Genomic DNA, 21,229 nt, shown 5'->3' with positions numbered 1-21,229 from the left:
GGAAATAGACGATAAGAATAAATAAGTTTTTATGGCATGACAGGTCTCATGTAACACATTTCTAAGTGATCAGGAAAAGTAATGGTCTCTAATCTCTATATCTGCAGATGTTACCCTCTGATCTTTTGGATCATGATCATAATAACCTGGCAAAGATAAATTACAAAAACATTTTTTATGAGCATGACAGTATGGCCAGGCTCTACGATGGGACTGAGTGAGCTGCTGCAGGTTCTAAGCTCTCTCGGGGGAAGAGCACCTGTGCTCACTCATCCCTCTCCTCAGCCATGGCACAGGGGGCTCTGGGGGCTAAGAGGCTGGCCATCAGGGGGTCTTAGAAACCAAAATAAAATGTCTTGCCAGGCATGATACTGGAGTTGTCCCATGGGCCCTGGAATACCATGGGTAGCTCTGGTCTAATGCCTCAAGAAATACATGGGGGGTGGGATGCGGCTGGAGGAGGCAACTCAGGTAGTCAGAGGGTGAGGACAGGTGGGCTCTTAGGACTCTCAGCAGGTGACAGTTGGAGTTGATGACATCATTAAGGCATAGAGAGAGCTATGTGGCTACCAAACCAAGGCAATGGGAAGTCTTGGGGTGAGGCTGGGCTTTGCCCTCACTAGCTGTGCCCCTGGGCAGGTTAATTTACCTCTCTAAGCCTCAGGTGAGTGGGATCATGAAATCTACCTTGAGGGGCTGTTGCCAGAATGAGACAATGTGGGTGCCCAACCCATGTTGGGTCTACGGTGAGAAGTGACAGTGAATGAGACAGGGCGTGCTAGGGTCTGGGACATCTGCTGAAACTTCAGACAGGTGGCGGGTGATGGGAACACTGAAAGCAGATCTTCCACATGGAGCAGACTAGAGCTGCAGGAACATGTCAGCCCCAGTGAAAGTGTGAGCCTTGGGATGCACCAAGAAAGGACTATGGAGATCAAGCCTGACAGCTATGGAGGGTGATTGGAAGCAGCTTAGAACAAAGGGTTGGTCTCAAACTCAGCTGAACACTAAAATCACTTGGCAAGCTTCTAAAATCCCCCCACCCACTCCATTGCTCAGGGCACATCCCAAACTGGTTACTTCAGAACTTTGGGGGCAGGGCTAAGGCATGAGAGTTTTGAAAGTGCTCCAGAAAATATCAATGTGTAGCTGAGTTGGAGAGCCAGTGGCTAGGGTGTCTTGAGGACACATACAGTCTTAAAGAAAAGCAAACTCACTGTCTGGTTGCCTGGGTGGTATGGATTTTGGGCTGACTGGTACAGAAAAACTTCTTTTTTTTTCTTTTTTTCTTTGTAAGGAAGTCCTTGTTTTGAGATTTAGGGTTGCAACTTTAACCACCTCTGGCTGTCTCTATAGTCATCTAGTAGGTGACTTGTCCCAGCAATACCATCTGTGCCCTCTGCCCTAACATAGCTGCTGCCTCTCCACTGCAGAGGGCACTCCCTTGGCATTGCTCAGGGTTGGAGACAGATGCAGCTGCCCCTCGGCGCACCCTCCCACCCACCAGGAGCACCGGGCATCTGTGCCTCGCTGTCCCACCTTGCCAGTGGACTCGGTGCCACGCAGGATGCACAGGTACACCACCAGCCAGGCCAGGAGGAGACACAGCGCCGGCTCCCACTGCACACCCCCGTTCTCCTGGAGGGACGGCGAGATATTGAGGGTTTTCCTGTACCAGAAGTACTGTGTGGAGGACGCCTTCTCGCACTCCTCATCGTAGCCTGTGTGGTTACCATTCAGTGGGCAGACAGACCACGGCAAGGGATCCTGTGGGACCAAAGCGAGTGTTATCCAGAGAGGTGAAGGCTGAGGACAAAGGCTGTGGCAAGGGTGAGGGAGGTGACCCTGAGCGGAGACTCTTGAAAGAGAAGGGTGCTGGTCCCAGAAGGGCAGGTGGCTGGAGTCCCTGAAGGCAGACCGGGAGTTGGAGAGTTTGTCAGGGGGCATGGGTGAGGCAGGAAGGGGTTGGAGGAGGGGGCTCTGTTCTTGTTGCAATTCTTCAGGTGCTCCCTGAGGGCTACTGAACTCCGTGGTGGGTCCCAGAGACTGAATAGTGAATGGACCACGGCCAGGCCAGCTATGATGATGGGACTCCGACCCACGGCCTGTGTACAGTCAGCTCAGGCACTCAAACCACACTCTCTGCAACACTGGCCCAGATTGCTTAAGACTTGGTCAATGACTGAGAGAGTCCCTATTTTTTGACCAACTCAGAACCAACTAGATAAAGTGACAGAGAGCCCAGTTCAGAGTAGCTTAAGCAGATGACAATCTTACTGGCTCCACCCTGCAAAGTCCAGGAGTCTAACTGCTTCAGGTATACCTTGACTCTAGCTCAAAGAAGTCACTAGCACCAGGTTCTCTCAGGCTCAGACAGGCAAGACAGCTGTGGGGCCTGAACCTCATCTCCTGCTAGCTTCCAAACCCAGTGTACGTTGCAGGAAATGCCATTCACCACCAGCACTTAGTGAGCACGGAACCTGAGACTTATGCATCTCAGGACTTGCTAGGGACTTGCGGAAATCAACAAAGACCACCCAAGTGAGAACAAGCAGAGGCTCTTTCCTTAGGGCTTGCTACAGCAAGGGAAGTAGCAGCATCGCTTGCATTTGGCAGGGACTCCAAGGCAGGCAGGGATTGGGAAAGCTTGTTAGTAATGAAAGAGAAGGCTCCAGGTGTGCCCCCATAGGAGGCTGTGGGCATGTCACTTATGAACAAAGGAGCCTCAATGGTGCATGCATCGTGACCATGACCCAAGGCCAAGTGGTAAACGGTGGTGCTGAGATGGGAGGCAGGGGAGGAAAAATGACTTCTGACTTGCAGGGTAGGAGATCCCAGCCCTGCTCTTTGAGGACCAGCCCCACATTGATCAGTTTTGCACATATCTGGGTTCTGCAAGTCCAGATTTAATTAGACAAAATGCATCATTAATGGAAGCAAGTCTGACCACCCCACTGGGCTCAATCCCGTATTTCACAGGAAAAGAACCAAGGCCCAGGGGTATCACCTGATGGGTCATGGCTACTGTGCCAGTAGGCAGCTGGAGCCCAGGTCTGCATACCCAGACAGTGCTCGAGACTGTGCTGGTGAGGACCTCCATGCCCACCCCTGCCATACCTCCCCAGGGCCACCCTAGCCTATTGGAATGTGTGAGCTGGTTTCTTGCTTTGACCTATATCGTGTTCAAAGCTGGCCACCAACAGTCCTTCCCCTCTGCATGTGCACATTTCTCCCATCCAGAAGTGGCATCTCTTGCCTCACCCTGTGAGCCTGGGCTGGCCTCCGATGCACGCTGACCGACTGAATATGGTGAAGAGATGCTGTGTGAGTGACTTCCCAGCCCAGGCCTTCAGAGCCCTGTAGCTAGCCTCTCACCCTCTTGGAGACCAGCTGTGGGACATCCAGGCTAGCTTCCTGAATGATGCGGATGCAAGGAGAGGGAGGCCCGTGGAGGGAACTGAGGTGCCTGGTGGTAGCCAGCACCAAGTCCCAGGCAGGTGAGAGGGGTCCTAGTAGACCTGAAGCCCAGTCGAGCTGCCCTGGCTGACATCCCCTTGGGCCATTTACAGCCTGTGTGGGACTGACCTGAGTCTGTACACTGGACCACCTGCTGATGCCAGCCCAGGCCTGCTTCCCAGGCTTGGCTACACAACTAAGTCACCCAGGGGTGATACCCAGGCTGCACCCTCAGTGACTCTGATTTCATCTGTTTAGGGTAGGGCCTGGTCATTGGATTTTTCACACCTCCCCACCCCGCACCCAGCAACTTCATCTCCCCAGTGTGCAGCCAGGGTGAAGAAGGTTTAGAGTATAGGAGAACTTGTTAAATGGGCCAGTTCCCAGTCTGACCTCCCTCACCCACCTCTGAACTAGCAGGTGAGGACAAGGATCCCCGCATTTGCATGCATAACAGCCCAGGTGCTCCTGCTGAGAAGGGCTGGACCCAAGGCTGGAAAGCCTGGCCAGGGAGTGAGTAGACAGGAGCACAGACTCTGGGACCAGGTGCCTGAGTCCAACCCCACCAGCTATGAGCTACTCGGCTCCCCTCTGCTCGGGTGCTCAGTGCGCTCAGCCTTGCGGGGTGGCTGTGATGATTACATGAGTGAACACTTCTAAAGTGCTGGGACCTGTGTCTGACCCAGAGCACATATAAGTGAATGTCTGCAGCTACTATTCCTCTCTTTATTAAAGGACCATGGAGGAGGGCTTCAAAGTAGAGGGACTAAGGGATAAGTCCACAGACCTATGAAGGATGCAATGAATGAACACTTAAGTGATTTTCAGGAATTGCTGGCCCTCATTCTTCTGACTATTAGAAAAAGGAGCCCCTTTCTTGAGGCACTTTATTTTTGCTTTCGGGGGATGAGTAAATTATTCTGATTTTGTTAGGACAAGACACATTGCTTCTGCTTTTGGAAACTTGTCTTAATGAGTACACAAATCTAACATGTTTACAATGTGTATGGCAAGCCCTTAGTTGGGGGGTACCATTGTGCAGTGCACAACCTGCCCAACCATACATGGCAGCCCTGCAGAGAGGATAGGAAACAGTCACCAGGCAATAGAGTGAGAAGAGTTGCTCCGTTTCCACCGAGAAGGCTGGGGAGAGGCAGAGTTGTGGCCAGTGTTCATGAAACTCTAGGTTGAACCAGGGAAAGAAGGAGGAACTGCAACTAAGCTCAGGGCACATCTTTCTTGCTAGAGATATGTGCAATGGGGCAAGCTTGGTGGAGCTCATTGGGAAGCCAGAGTGGGGTATGCCAAATCAGGATTATTAAAGTCATTCACCCAAGCATTCCTCATGCCCCCACAGAGTCAAGGCTGTGCCCAAGCATCCCAGAGGCAAACCCAGTTCAGTCCATAGTCCATGCCAGCCCTGTCTTGCTTGTGGACCTAGGGGACAGGCATGTCCCATGAAGGCCTGGCTCAGGGGCAAAGGGTAAGGCATTGGCCTGATTAGCTCCTGCCTCCTCCTCTGTTCCCATCTGGGAAGAAGCCAAGGTGAAGATGGTTCCTGGAAGCAGGTGGAGGCAGTGGAGGATGGGGTTCCTGAGAGTGGAGCGGCAGGAGCCAGTTAACAGAAATGAGCATGAGCAGTGGAGAGGAAAATTCCTCTTGTCCTGGATATAATACCAGCTGTCTGTGTGGAATTGGAGTTCTTGCTTCTCTACAATTTCCAGCCCCTTCCACGTTTTCTACGGAGTGTTAGCTGCAGTTATCATCAGAAATGTGTGGTTTAAAATGGCCCTACTGTGTTACAGGGTGACAATGGTCTTTCTAGGAGAACTTGGAGGTCTGCAGGGAAAAGGAGAGGCTCAGGCTGGAGTCAGAAACCTGGAAGCACAAGTGACCCCGTGGAAAGTGGGAGAAGGGGATGGGGAGGAGGACAGACATTGCTGTCTTGCTGGATTGAGGGAATCCCTCCCCATCAGTCCTCTCCGCAGATTTCCTCCTAGGCACACTGTGCAGTAGTTATTGTTTGTTGGGGGGGGTGTCACATCCATCAGAGAGAATCCACCGAAGGCCATGGACCTGCTCTCCAAGAACATACACACTCACACCGGTGGACTCTTGCTTACAGCGTAAGGGGCCCGTGGAGCCCGGATTCAGAAGCCCTCCATGTGGTTTGGGGTGCATGGCTTCCCCTCCACCTCACACCACCCACTGGCTCCCCGCCCCGAGGCTGCTCACCTTGCCCCACACCCCCTCCCCTGAGTGGGTGGCCCTGCTTTTCTCTCCCTTTCTCGCTCCCACTCCTGTTCTGGCACGGGCCGTGGCTCACCTGGAAGGAGTGGAAGAGGTACCAGAAGGCCCAGGCGTTGATGACGTTGTAGTACATGGAGAGGAAGAAGGAGACCACCACGCTGGCGACCCCTGCAAGGAAGCAGAGGGCTACGCTGAGGGCTGAGGATGGCCCTTCCCCCTCTGCCAGGCCCAGCGTGTGCTCCCAGGATGTGCCTGTGGTGAGGCCTCCCTCCACCAGGTTTGTGTGGTGAGCATTAAGCGAGACCAGGCACCTGTAAGCACTTCATAAGGGTGATTTCTTTTTCTCCAACCTCCCTCCTCACCTTCTGGGACAGAAGGCTGATGACATGTTTTTGAGATCTAACTGCCAGGCACTGTGTTAAGTAAGTACTTTACGTGCCTTTGGTCCTTACGACGGTATTATCTTCATATCACAGAGGAGAAAACTGAGGCCTGGAGCCTGCCCAAGACTACCCAGCTGGTAAGTGGCAGAAATGGGTTCACAACGTCATGCTGTGAGAAGTACTGTCGCTGTGAAGTGCCACCTTGTGCCAGATGTACGGTTACACTCCCTCCTTGGCTCACCAGTGGTTGAGTCACCTGGTGGCCAGGAGAGGAGGGATGGGGAGGGGGCTGCCTGTAATTTGGTCAGGTCTGCACAAAACCCAGGGTGGGTCCTGAGAGCAGAGAGAAGGGTGGCAGCCAGCAGGGCTCTGGGGCTGGCCCACACCAACCCTTGAGAACCAGAATTGCCTCCTCTCCCCAAGCCCAAGTGCTGGAACACTCAGTAGTAGAAACTGGCCATGGTGCACATATTTACCCCCACAGGCATCGGCATATGCTATAAACCAGGGCTTCCCCTCCCCACTCCCACTCCACTCTGAGAGCTGGTTGTTAAATATCCACCAGCATCCCCTGGTTGGCACAAATATCTGGTATCTTTCTTATGATGCAGAAGACGCCTCTGAGAAGTCCTCTGTGATTGCTTATTCAGGCAGATTGTAAAACCACACACTTCTGTGTTAAAAATTAATAGCCTAGCGAAACCGTGTCTCTACTAAAAATACAAAAAATTAGCCGAGCATGGTGGCAGGCATCTGTAATCCCAGCTACTCAGGAGGTTGAGGCAGGAGAATCGCTTGAACCCGGGAGGTGGAGGTTGCAGTGAGCCGAGATTGTGCCATTGCAATCCAGCCTGGGCAATAAGAGTGAAACTCCGCCTCAAAAAAAAAAAAAAAAAAAAAAAAAAAAGTAATAGCCATTCAAGACAAGGAGGCAGTCTGGGGTTGGAGATGATTTGTGAGAACACTGGGCACATTTCTTCTGCATCTGCGACCAGGTCATGTATACGCTTCCATCCTCTTTGCTCCTGAAATGTCACTCTGCTTTCCTGCCTGCCTTCCTTTCTGGGGCAGGAGGGGTGAGCATCACATGCCATGGCTGCTTCTGGTCAGGGTTCCTTCTGCATGCAGAGGCAGCCCTGGGTCATAAGCGATGTGCAGGGCAGGTGGAGGTTGTCCTGGAAGTACCTGGGACTCTGGCTCAAGGTCACTCAGGAGAGGCATGAGATGAAACAGCCCCCTCCTGCTGTCCGTGTGGGCCTCTGCCTCCCCACCCCAGAGACATTAATGGCACTCTGCAACACCTCAGCGGTGTAAAGAAGGTTAAATGAACTCATGCACATATATCCTATAGGCTGGCTCCCAGCAAGTAGCAGGTGCTTACTAAAAGAGAGAGCTGTTATTTAACAGGGAGCAGTTGGGTGAGTTTCCAGAATGATTGTTAGCTAGGACTTGGAGTTACAGCTGTTTCCCTTTTACAGGTGACCAAGCTGAGGTCCAGAGAAGAGAAGCAGGGTGGCATCTGTTCCCCAAGGGGCATGCATCCTCCCTGTTTCACTGCCCTGTGGGTAGGAAATCAGCTCCTCTCAGCCCACATTCTACGACATCCCCACCAGGCCACTTGTTCACTCCAGGCAAGGGCTCTCTCTTGGGCCTTGTGCTCACCCTTTGATCCAACAGCTTTGCTGATGGGATCCCACCCACACTCCCATGCTGCCCAGGTCTCTGGGTGGGAGAGGACTGGAGGGGCCCCACGTACCGACACCGCTGAGGTACGGGCTGATGGTCCTCCAGGCACCGATGCTGCCCTGCCGCATGCGCTGCCCCACAGCTAGTTCCAGGTACAAGAGTGGCATTCCCTCCACGATAAGCATGATGATGTAGGGGACCAGGAAACTACCTGTAGATGTCCAGAGCTGAGAGCCAGGCCACCACCAAAGGGCTTTTCTCCACCACCACTCAATCTCTGTGCAAACATCCTTCCATCCTCCTGTCTTTCCACTTGTCCATGCATTCTCCTACCTTTTCATCATCCATCCTCCTCTTTCTACTCATCCTTCATCCTTCTTTCATTCTACATTTTCATCCATCCTTCTTGCTGCCATTCCTCTCACCTATCTGTCTACCATTAATTCATCAACTTGCCTTCCATCCATCCTTCCATCCAGCCATCCATTCATCCATCCATTCTTCCATCTATCTTTCCATCCTTCCATCTATCCACCCTACATCCATCCATCCTTCCTTCCTTCCATCCATCTATATTTCCATCCTTCCATTCATCCATCTGTATTTCCATCTTTCCATCCATCCATCTATCCATCCGTCCATTCATCATTCATCCATTCTTTTATCATCCATCCATTCAGCCACTCTCCATCCACCTGTTCGTCTGTCCATCCATTCATCCAGCCATTCTTCCATCTATCTTTCCATCTTTCCTTCAATCAACGCTACATCCATCCATCCTTACTTCCTTCCATCCATCTGTATTTCCATCTTTCCATCCATCCATCTATCCATCCATCTATCCATCCATCCATCCATCCATCCATCCATCCAGCCATCCATTCATCCATCCATTCTTCCATCTATCTTTCCATCCTTCCATCTATCCACCCTACATCCATCCATCCTTCCTTCCTTCCATCCATCTATATTTCCATCCTTCCATGCATCCTTCCATCCTTCCATCCATCCTTTCATCTTTTTATCTTCCTACTCAGCCACCTGTCTGTTCGTCCATCCACCCGTGGATGACATGCAGCCATGTCAGTTATTAAACTCTTTAAATTCATTCTCCCCAGGAGGCAAACTGCCACTGTCCCAAGCTGCTTGAGTGCCATTCTTAATGCCTCCCCTGTCCCAGCCCTTCTGCCAAACCCCACATTCCATCTTCCATTTCAGCAACTAATAGTCGATCAGAGCCAAGACAATTGTGTTGTTAAATATGTCAAACATCATGCCTGGATCCATGCATTCAGCTGTCCACCTCTATGCACTTCCTTTGGGCTTTGTGCACAGCCCTGATGCTGCTCCACATGAGGTAGTGTATGAAACAGACACTTACTAAGCACTTACTTTGGACCAGGCCCTGGCTGGTGTGGAATGGGAGAGTAGCAACCATGCTCCCTGCCCTTGAGGTTCCCTGATGTTGGTGATGGTGAGGAGCCAGGGAGTGTGAATTTTGTCAGGGTGAGCTTAACAAAATGTCCAGTGGGAAAAGAGGGCAGGATTTCTGATCAAATAAAACCCAGACACTACAACTGCAAAGATTAAGGGCTGATTACAAAGCAAACTGGATCCTCAGTTGTTAAGGTAAACAACAAAATAACTATGCTTACATGAACATCTAATATTTACCAAAAAGTCTCCATTGTACACATGTACCGTCCTGTAACCCACTCTTCTCACCCTATGGCATTCCCCATCACTCTCCCAATCACAGACCTTTGCATCACCCCTTAAAGAGCTGCATGATATTCTGCTCTGAAAATCAGCCCAGACCGCATTTAATCAATTGTTAGACACTCGGGCTGTTTCCAGCTTTCTGCCATACTAAACAAAGCCTGGTCCACTTGTTTGTGTATTTCCTTGGGATACAAATCCCAGAAGTGGAATGGCTGGGGCAAAGACCAGGCAGAGCCCCCATGGCCACACCACAGAAAGAAAGGCACGAGCCACCTGCACGGGTGAATGAGCGCTCACACCACCAGGCTTGGAGTTCCCAGCTTTGTTTTGCTCATGTGGGGGCCTAGAACAAATCCTGCCCTCTCATGTCCAGACACTGCTATAACTCCTCCAGGCCAGGCTCCCTTCCTTCCCTTCAGAACCTTGTTTCAGCACCTTGTGAGTTTCCTCTCAATATCAAAGGAGTCCAAGAGGTCATTAGCTCTCAATCATGAAATATCTGACAATAAAGATTGGGCTCACACACTGAGGCTTTGAAGCCACATTCAAACCCTCAGTGGTTATAAGATAATCCTGTTTTCACGCAGGGTGTTAAACAGTAACTGCGTAAGGCCTGACAAGGTCCGGGGACAACTGTCTGTTTGACAGGGTCTGACTGCCCAGGACCCATGGGTAGGGTGGAAATCTAAAACCTGATGCCAGGTGGGAACATGAGGGCTGTTTGGCCCTAGGCATCAATCATTTCTATCACTCCTGCCCCAACCATTCAAATAAACACATAATCCAGGTGAATTTGCTCTGCAATAAATTTTTCAAGAAATGATGCTAGAACAACCAAACATCCATATGCAGAAAAATGAAACTCAACCTGTATCTAAAATTTTATACCAAACAAATCTCAGAATGGATTACAGAACTATATGTACAACTAAAAGCTATAAAACTTATAAAAGAATACAGGAGAACATTTTTATGAGCTTCAGTTAAGCAAATATTTCTTAAATACAATGTTAAAAGCACTATCTATGGAAGAAAAGATTGATAAATTGAATTTCATTACTTCTTTGTGAAAGACACTATTAAGAGAATAAAAACACAAACTATAGACTGGAAGAAAATACTTGCACCTTGAGAAAAACTTTGTATCGAGAATATATAAAGGATTCTCAAAACTCAATAAGAAAAGAACCCTTTCAAAAAATGTAAAAAAAAAAAGTGTGAATAGGCATTTCACCAAAGAATACCTGTCTTAGTCTGTGCTGCTATAACAGAATACCAGAGACTGGATAATTTATAAAGAACAGAAATTTATTGGCTCATGGTTCTGGAGGCTGGGAAGTCCAAGAGCATGGTGCTAGCATCCGGGCAGGGCCTTTTACTGCATCATCCCATGGCAGGAGGCGGGAGGGCAAGAGGGAGCAAGAGGGAGCAAGAGGGAGCAAGAGGGAGCAAGAGGGAGCAAGAGGGGGCTGAACTCTCTTTTATAACAAACCCACTCTCTCAATAATGAAAGCACTCCTGAGATAATGATATCAATCCATTCACGAGGCCAGAGTCCTCATGACCTAATCACCTCTTAACGGTTCCACCTCTCAACCCTATTGCATTGGAGATTGAGTTTTCAACACATAAGCTTTGGAGGACATATTCAAACCATAGTAGGATGATTCCATTTATATGACATTCTGGAAAAGGCAAAACTACAGGGTCAGAAAACAGGTCTGTGGTGGACAGGAATAGGGGAGTAGGAAGGGGCATGATTTTGGTGGTAGTTGTGATGGCTAATACTGACTGTCAAATTGATTGGATTGAGGGATGCAAAGTATTGATCCTGGGTGTGTCTGTGAGGGTGTTGCCAAAGGACATTAACATTTGAGTCAGTGAGCTGGGGAAGGTGGACCCACCCTTAATCTGGTGGACACAATCTAATCAGCTGACAGTGAATGTAAAGCAGGCAGAAAAAAGTGAAAAGGTGAGCCTGGCCTAGCCTCCCAGCCTACATCTTTCTCCTGTGCTGGATGCTTCCTGCTGCTGAACATCAGACTCCAAGTTCTTCAGTTTTGAGACTTAGATGGGCTCTCCTTGCTCCTCAGCTTGCAGACAGCCTATTGCGGGACCTTGTGATCGTGTAAGTTAATACTTAATAAACTCCCCTTTATCTCTCTCTCTCTCTTTCCCCCTCCCCCGCATCTCTCTTTCCCCCCTATTAGTTCTGTCCCTCTAGGGCACCCTAATACAGTAGTAATACAACTACATGCCTTAAAGGCATGTGTGGAGATTAAATACAGCCACACATTCTTCAGCGCTCCTCTCCTGAAGAGGTGGAGTCTATTCCCCACCCTGTGAGGCTGGGCTGGCCTTTGGGCTTGCTTTGTCCAATAGAATGTGGTATCCATATGGGTACCAGAGCCCAGGCCTCAGGATGTCTTGCAGCTTCACCTTCCTCCTCTTGGAGTGTGCCTGAGACAGCCACATAAAGATGCCGGTCCAGGCTCCAGAGGACGAGAGGCCATGAGGACAACTGAGGGAGCCCAGCCAGCTCAGCACCCACTACCAGGTGTGTGAGGGACCTTCTGGCTGCATGAGCAAGGCCAGACACAAACAGTAAAGGAACAGATCAGGTGCCCACAGAACTGTGAGAAATGATTAATTATTGTTGCTTTAAGTCACTAATTTTTTTTTCTTTTTACCTCTCAGTATTTTCAATATGTATTTCCAAAAGCAAGAACATTCTCTTATATAATCCCAGTGCAATGAGTAAAATTAGGGAATTAACACCAACATCAAATTATTATTTTATCGGCAGCCTTTTTGCAACTTTCCTGACCGTCCCACTGATGTCCTCCAGGCATCCAGGCTCCAGGTCACAAGCACACAAGGCCTCTAGTTCTCAGGTTTCTTTAGTCTCCTTTAATCTGGGATAGCTCCTTAGACATTTTTTGCCTTTCTTTGTCTTTCATGACCTTTCACGATGCTTTAGAGGAGCACTGGCCAGTTACTTTGTGGAATGTCCCTCATTTGGAGTTTTGGCAGAAACACTAAAGTGATCCTGTGTCCTTGTCCAGAGGCACAAGATGTCAATGTGTTCCATTCATGGTGATGTAGACTTTGCTCGCTTGGTTGAGGTGGTATCTGTTGGATCTCTCTGCTGAGAGTTACTATTCTCCCCTTAGAAATGATTATCTTCTTGAATATATTCTGAGCCTCAGTAACTATCCTATTTCTCATACTTTTGCCCAGTAGTTTTGGCATCCAGTGAAGATTCTTGCCCAAAACAATTATTGCTGCATTGGTTGCCAGATGGCAATTTCCTAATTCCATCATTCCTTCTAAGTCCTGGAGTTTTTGAGTGGTTTGTTATGAATAAATAGGTAACTGAGGCACACATTGAGCCCTGTGGTAATGTCTCTGCCACTGTGAGTCCACCATACCCCAGATGAGTGGGACGCTTACAGTCACAGAATTATTGGAAGACATAGACTCAGCTCAGCCTGGGGAATCCTTACTCATCACCACCTCCCTGGCACCCACTGTCACATCTCCACTGCACCGCCCTCCAGGCAGGTCTTTGTGATTCCACCCTCCAGTCCCCTCCCTGCAGTTTGTTCTCAGATCGTGACACACCTGCCCTTTCCATCCCTAACCTCTCACCCAGTCAAACCTTCCTTGGTTCCTCCTTCCACCTGGAATCAAACCCACACTCCCTCCCTTGATCTCTGAGGCTAGGGGAACAGGGCTCCCACCTTCCCCTCCCTGCCACTGGCCTCTCTCCATCCACTGCAGTTACACTGGCCCTCCTGCTGGTCTGGCCTCAGCACCTTGGTTCTTGCTGTTCCTCCTGCCCAGGATGCTTTCTCTCTTCTTTCAGTGCTCCACCCAGACTTGGCTTCCCCAGAGTCGCCTTCTCTGCGCGCCCTTGCTAGAACAGCCTTCTTGCCCTCTTGAACTCCTTACCCTGCTTGATTCACCTTCCGAACAGTTCCCCATGTGCATAATGCTATAATTTTCTTTGTTTACTTGAGATCTGTCTCTCTACTAGCAAGGAAGCTCTCCTCTTGTTCCCTGCTCTGCTCAGAACATCACTGGACAGAGAGCCAGAGTCCAGTGAATATTTATTGAATGCAGGAAAGAATCCTTAGGGTCTCACTGGATCTTCCAGATGCATCACTTCCTCCAGGAGCCAACAGATCACCCAAAACTAAGACCTATCCTCTTGTCTTGCAAGCTCCTGTTGTTGAGGCACCTGCCGCTACACTGAATGTCTACTGCTCTGTCCACACCTCCAACACCTAAACAGTCAGCTCCTTGAGGGTAGAGATGGGATCTGCATGGCTTATAGTTGATCTCTAGCTCCTAATGAAGGACCTGGCACAGAGTAGGTGCTCAGTAAATTCTTGTTGAGTAACTAGCTCTACCATGGTGGATAGAGTAATGCTTGGGCTTGCTGTCCATGTGTCTTCTCTTCTTGTAATCTCCACCTCTTTATCCTGTTCTTCTGACCTGTGGAATCATTTTGAGATAGGGTCTTGCTCTGTTGCCCAGGCTGGAGTGCAGTAGTGCAATCACGGCTCACTGCAGTCTCAACCTCCCAGGCTCAGGCAATCCTCCTGCCTCAGCCCTCACGAGTAGCTGGGACCAAAAGCATGTATCACTGTGCCTGACTAATTTTCAATTTTTTGTAGAGATGGGGTCTCACTATGTTGCCTAAGCTGAAATTACAGGATGAACCACTGCACCTGGCCCTGCCATATATGATTTCTTGCTTGGGGAGATCCATACTGGCTCTTGGTAAACCCTGTTTCCAAAAAAAAAAAAAAAAAAAAAAAAAAGAGAGGAAAAAAAAGAAAAAAAAAAAGAAAAAGAAAGCTATCCTAAAGCTCAGAAGAAAAGGATAAAAAAACAAAAAGGATAAAGAGATGGAGATTACAAGAAGAGAAGAGACATGGGCAGCAAACCCAAGCACTACTCTATCTCTATTAAGGATTACTCAATTCCAGCAGTTGTGTCTGCAGAAAGAACACTGAGTTAAATTAAATATGAAAACATATTTAATACGTAGACATATAGCCTGTGATCTTTCAGAAATTATAAGATTCACATACCATATTAATTTATATAATATTCTAGGTATCCATGATACCTAATAACTAATAACAAATAAAATTGGCTGCAGAGTTCTCCTTCACAGAAATGAAAATCTGAAAACAACAGAAAAGCATCTATAGATTTTTGAGTAAAAAACATTGTAGCCAATTCATGTGGCTACAAAGGATGGATGTTCTCAGACATGCTCAGAAAGCGAACCACCTATTTACCATTCCTGAAAAACTTAAGTGCTCACAAAATGCATCCAACCAGTGTTGGATCAAAATAAGGAACTCAAATATAGGGTTGTGTTATAATAGAACTAACTACTGGTAAATAAATCAACAAAACAGCATCAAGTCTGAAAATAATACTGTTAATATCATTGTAAAGTTATACAAATGGAAAATGTAATTTCTGAATGAGAAGAAATAAAATATAAATAGTAAAATAATCATCATAATGTGTCTGAAATCCCAGATTATATCAACAAAAGTTGTTAAGTGGAATGGGGGTGAGGAAAGAAGCAAGAAGTACAAGTGTGCTAAAATTTTTTTCTTTCATAGGGTGATATCAATAGATGACATTTCATTCTTGACACTGATAACCAGAGAAAATAAGTATACTTTCCCCCCCAGATTTAAATTAACTACTAATAGAAAAAATAGGAATTATACCTTCTAAATCACTTGAGGAAAAAAAGTGAAGAATATATACTTCATATTGTAAAAGATCAAAACAAAATCCAACAATAACAACTAACAAAAAGGAAAAGTAAGGCAGTACAAAATGTGATGAAAAATAACAGCAAACATAACCTGATAATAAATATAAATGGATCAAACTTCTCCACTAAAACATGAGGATCACTGGATTATAATAGCATAAAATTTTACATAACTTAAAGTTCCACAACTAGAGAACGGTTAAGTAAGTTATGTTACCTCTGTAAACGGAATATTATGGAGCTATTTAAGTTTATATTTTCAAAAAATATTACATGATTTTGGGAAGAATTAAAATAAGTTAATTTTGAAAAGCAAAATACCAAGTCACATATAAAAATATGGTTCTAATTTTTTACAGCAAAAATGTTAACAGTCATTACCTCTGGGTGGTGGAATTTCTGGAAATTTTGTATTTTATTATTTGTATATTTCTGCATTTTACAGAAATTTTTTCTAACTTTTATATTTTTAGTGGAGGTGGGGTCTCACCACATTGCCCAGGCTGATCTTGAACTCCTGAGCTCAAGCGATCCTCCTGCCTTGGCCTCCCAAAGTGCTGGGATTACAGGCATGAGCCACCACACCCAGCCATTTTACACAGTTTCTACCATGAGCCCTCATTACATTTATAACCCCCAAACTCACACCATATGTTATTCTACAGCATGTTGTTGCTCATTTTTCTAATTATCATAGCCAGTACATTGTCTATTTGCTAAATCTAAGAATCTCACTAGAAGAGACATTCCTTTCTGTATGAAATATATCCCTGCAAGCCCTCACATCATACTCTGTCTCCTTTGAGGGCCACAGAGATGCCAGCCCGAGTTGGTACCTTCCATGGGAAAGCTTACTCAGGTGTCCAAACTCTTTCTCCCCTCCACTTACATACCTTTGTTTTCCAAAAACAACAACGACAACAAAAAACAAAAAACACAGCAGGGATTTTTTTTTAACCTTTTTTTTCTTTCTGGGGCATGTGTGTGCTTGTGCATGTATGTGCATATACACACATGTTTAATGTAAGGAACACTGAGCACAAGCCCCCAGGGGGTACTGAAGCTGCTGGTCTGGGGGTTCCACTTTGGGAACCACTGCTCTATTCTGTGAGACTCTCCACCCCAGCGCCTTCCTTTTCCTCATTCACTCGCCTCCATCTTGGTCTTCCCCCAAAAAGTTTCCCATTTGGAGTCAAACCCAGTCAACTTTTTGAAAACCAGAAACAAAGGCACAGGTGAGAAAAATGAAAGCCATCTTTACTCTTCCTGACCCTCACTGGTTTAAAACTTCTAGAATTCCTCTCCCATCTGTTCTCTGCTCTCCTTGCCCTCCCCTCGGGCAGCATCACCACTTCACCGGCTACCCAGTGCGTCCCTGGCATCCATGCTGGCAATCTCTGTAAACCACAGCTCTGACTGTGCCTTTTCCTTGCTAAAATCTGGCTTTGCTGTCAGAGCTAAGCTCCACCTTCTTAGCCTGTTATTTGGGGCCCTTAGGGACATGCTGACTTCTTTTTCATCTCCAGCTTCCTCTCCTGCCATTGCCCTAGTCCCCGCCTCACTTCTCACAGCCACATGAGGTTTCTGGCCATTCACCTCAAATGTGCGCTCTTGTGTGCCTTTTGTATACACTTTCTTCTGCCTGGAATGTTTTCACCCCTAATTCTACATGATGAGCTTTGACTCCTCTTTCACAGCTGCTACTAAATGTTGCCATTGCCAGAAGGCTTTCTAGATCCTCTTCAGCAGTTAGTCCTTCTTGAGTTATTTCAGCGAAGCCTCTGAACGGTGCTTTGTTAAAGTTCTTCCTGCTTGGTCCACCCCCAAACCTTGCACCCCATAATCACCATATTTGTAAACTCTCCCGACAGCATAGTCCCTGACTTGCAGAAGATACTCAGTGAATATCTATTGAATGACTTAAATTAAGTGCCTAGAAGGTTTATATTAGGTATTGTTTGTAAGATAGTGATTCTCAACCTGAGTTGCACAGTAGAGCTCCCTGGGGAGCATAAAAACTCCTGTTCAGGTCACACCTGAGACCAATCCAATCAGGATTTCTGGGGGTGGGACAGAGGCATCAGTATTTTTTAAAGCTATGGGCTGATTCCAACACGCAGACAAATAGAGGCTTCTCTACCAGTAGGCAGACTCTATGTTCCTGACTGGTCACTCTTCCTCCCCACCATGTGGGAGGGAGACATGTCAGACCCCACAATGCATCAGGTACAGGAAGGATGGTGTATCAGTCTGTTCTCACACTGCTGTAAAGAAATACCTCAAACTGGGTAATTTATAAAGGACAGAAGTTTAACTGGCTCACAGTTCCACAGGCTGTACAGGAAGCATGGCTGGGGAGGCATCAGGAAACTTACATTTATGGAAGAAGGTGAAGGGGAAGCAGGCACATCTTATATGGCTGGAGCAGGAGGAAGTGAGAGAGTAGGAAGCTGCTACATACTTTTAAATAACCAGATCTCACTGATAACTCACTATCACGAGAACACCACCAAAGGGGAAATTCACTGCATGGGAGGTGATCCAATCACCTTCCACCAGACCCCACCTCCAACACTGGGGATTACAATTTAACATGAGATTTGGGTGGGGACCCAACTTATATCATATGGATTTAGCCCAGGGATCAAAGGAAGGCTTTGTTGAAGAAGTCATCTTAAATTTAGGGAGGGGGTTTCCTGGAGAGGATGAAGAGCACACTGGGAAGATGCCAAACATTTTGGGGTATATTCAGGGAAGGTCGGAGGCGGAGAGGAGGTTGGACCAGAAGGGACAAGGGATCCTTGCAGGTGGACATCGCACAGGCTCCTAGCCAGGCCCTCCTCCAGTGTCAAGGTGTGGCATGGGTGAGTGTCACAGAAGAACCACAGGAAGAAGTACCCTGAGCCACAGCAATTCTTATTTGGGGGTCCTAGAAAGGCCTGGACACCTGAGGAGCCCTGTCCTGCCTGTAGCAGATGAGTGCAGGGTGCTGGGGAGACAGTCTTGCCTTATCACAGAAATGGCTTGAGCCCCAGCTACTTCTCCAGAAGTGCTGTTCTCTCTGACTTGTTTCCTATCTGTAAAGGCGGGTGACAGGACCACTGTGGGCATGTTGTGAAGACCACACCGAATTCCTTCAGAAAATGCTTCACATTACGCCTGGCATAGGCCAGGAGCCCAACAGGACAGATGTTACCAGGATTGAGTCTGGAAACCTTGGGGGAGCAGCAGGGGTCCCTGATCATGGTATTTCCCAACTACTGGGGGTCCCCACCCACTTTAAAAGTAAACAGCTGCAGCACTGTTCCCTGATCCATGCATGGACTGACCCCGTGTGAATCAGTCCCAGGCTGGGTGCTGGCCTGAAGAGCTGTGGCCACCACAGCACCTGGCTCCAGACTGGCTCACAAGAGCCAATTGGCCCCACCTCTCCCCAACCCCACACTCGGGGACGATACGTTGGCAGTCTGCAACTGGCCATGGTGGGAGGATTTACATCAAGGTAACCTGCAAATTCTTGGAATTGGGTCCTGCTGTTCCACCAAGAGCCAGTTGTTAAACATTTACTGGCACCCCACTGCTGGGCCAGGGGCCACATAAGCAACCCTGACCCTTCCCTGAAGTGTGGTCCATGGACCAAGCCTTAGCCTTGCTAGGGAGCTTTCTAGAAATGAAGAACCCTGTCCTCCCCTACAGGCATCTGGATCAGAATCCCTGGGAGTGTGGTCTAGCAACCTGCAGTTTATGAAGATCCTCAGGTAGGCTACAGTTTGACATGCAATGCTCTAAGCAATTTGGGGTAAGCCGTACAGGTGGCTGAAAGAGCTGGTTTCCTGTCCCAGAGAGCAGGAGCTTTGCAGGGATGTGGAGCATTCCAGTCTGAGAGTGTCATTGTCCTACTGCATAGTCACGTGTCCTCTGATTTCCCCCTCAATATTGCAGAGAGAAAATTTAAGAGAAAAAAAATCCGTATTTCCACCAGCCACACAACTGTTCTCATCTCTCCATGTTTCTTTCATGCACATGTTTATATAATATAAATAGTGTAGTATTTGCTTTTTACACCTTATCACACACACACTTGCATCCCCGATTTCTTCCGGAACAACTACTCTCTTAGATTTTGACATGGTTGCCCAAGACCTGCTGACTTTTTCAAAAAGAGATTTTGTGAAGTTCTTTGAGTTGCCTTTTATTTATTTATTTTTTTCTAGAGCAGGCAGCCAGGGCTGTACAGAGATGATTGGTACCTGGAATGTAATCTTCAGAATTAACATTCCTCATGCTGGGCCTGGCCTGGGGAGCAGGAAGGAAACAAGCCTCTCCAGTCACGGGCAGAGTCCCATGGAGAGGGGCACAGATCCCTAATCCGTCTTATTCTGGGAAGTATTTTGGCACAGCCTGGCTCTGTGGTTTATAAACAAATTCTTTGTTTGCTGGGGGTATCTGCAGTTCCACTTACAAGGAAGTTATATACCCCTCTGCAGCCTTTCATAATGTGGCTGATTTTTACCTTCCGGTAAGGGCTGTAAAGTGCCTGGGTTTGGGGCTACACAAATCACTTCTTAAAGGTGACTTTACTGTGCAGTGAAAGGCTTGGGAGAGCCTCTAGCATCCTCTAGCATCATTTATTCTGTGGCTTTTCCTAATACTTTGCTCATTCACTCAACAAATATTTATTGGATGGCTCCTGTGACTCCGTCACATCACAGAGGTTGGGCTGGAGGGAGACAGAGAAACTGGAGAACAATGTTGCAGTCCTTCTGACCAAGTGTTTATTTGGCCTGTGAGGCAGTGAGGAGAGTCAGAGAGCGTAACAGAGAGAAGGCAACATTTGGCCCGGCCTGGAGGGAATGGTGGGAGTTCGCCCAGCAACAACAGCAGGTGAAGGAAATATCTTGTGTAAAGGGTTGAGGCACAGAAGGAGGTGCTCATGGAAGTGTTCGGAAGGCAGGGGGAAGTTTGAAGCTGTGTGGCAGGAAATGAGGTGGAAATATTGGACAAATGGTCAAGTTAGGTGGTCAAGTGCCTACTGTGCCAGGTGGACTGTTTGGTCTTTATTCTGTAGACACGTGGCTGAGAGAGTGCCATCCACCAGACCCACACCCTCCTTTTGTCTGTGCACCCACTAATCCATGCATACACCCAGCCAACAATCCATCCTCCGCCCGACTTCCACTCATTTATCTAGCCACCCATCCAGCCGAAGCATCCCCTGCACAAGGCACAGGATTTCTTCTTGTTTCTTTTTCTTGGAACCTGAGGGTCTTGTGGTTTCCCTAGCAACCCCTTGATACATATTCAACTCCAGAACTGTCAGCCCCACATGCATCCCTCTGCAGACTATTTTCAGGTGACGGTGGTATTATAAACAAGGAATTAAGTAGTCATGTGACAGTGAGGCTCACCTGGACTGACGACTGGGAAACATGTACCCAGGATAAAGGTATCATGGGTAGGTCTACTGAGCACAGAATGATGTGGAAATCTCATTCTGACAAATCATTCTTTTTAAGACTCATTTATAAAGCTGTTAGAGCACATGGCAATGCTGTTAGAGCATATGGCAACATACGCCCTTCATATCATTATGGTGTATTTATGCACTTCAAATTTAAAAAAAGGAATCCAGAAATTAAGAATGCACTATTTAAAAAACTCTATGAATTAACCTTTTGTTGATTTGGGGTGAGGGGAGGAGGGAGCAGTGTTTAGCTCTTGGTCTTCTCAAATGGGTTCATTTTTGTAAATACTTTGGTCTAACATCTTTCATGATTTTTTATGGTGAAAAAAACATGCTGATTATGGAAGTTCTAATACACAAACGCGCGCACACACACACACGCACACACACGCACACACACGCACACACACACACACACACACGCACACGCACACACACGCACACACACACACACAC

The 21,229-nt window shown here is 47.6% G+C and overlaps 1 protein-coding gene across 3 annotated transcripts in view; it reads right to left on the bottom strand.

Moving 5' to 3' along the window:
* The window catches only part of SLC6A20 (solute carrier family 6 member 20), a 39,822-nt gene that overhangs the window by 16,677 nt on the left and 1,916 nt on the right, over nucleotides 1–21,229 (bottom strand). For all 3 annotated transcript variants that reach the window (XM_017855770.1, XM_017855771.1, XM_017855772.1), the window contains exons 2-4: nucleotides 7,846–7,986; nucleotides 5,783–5,874; nucleotides 1,540–1,767 (exon numbers count right to left, since the gene is read on the bottom strand). In XM_017855770.1, the coding sequence (XP_017711259.1) occupies nucleotides 1,540–1,767; nucleotides 5,783–5,874; nucleotides 7,846–7,986 (461 nt within the window). The remainder of the gene's footprint in view (nucleotides 1–1,539; nucleotides 1,768–5,782; nucleotides 5,875–7,845; nucleotides 7,987–21,229) is intronic.

Source organism: Rhinopithecus bieti, unplaced genomic scaffold, assembly GCF_001698545.2.
Source record: "Rhinopithecus bieti isolate Rb0 unplaced genomic scaffold, ASM169854v2 scaffold_39746, whole genome shotgun sequence".
NCBI lineage: Eukaryota > Metazoa > Chordata > Mammalia > Primates > Cercopithecidae > Rhinopithecus > Rhinopithecus bieti.
Note: the sequence above shows the minus strand (reverse complement) of the source record. Positions and strands in the feature narration are given on the sequence as shown.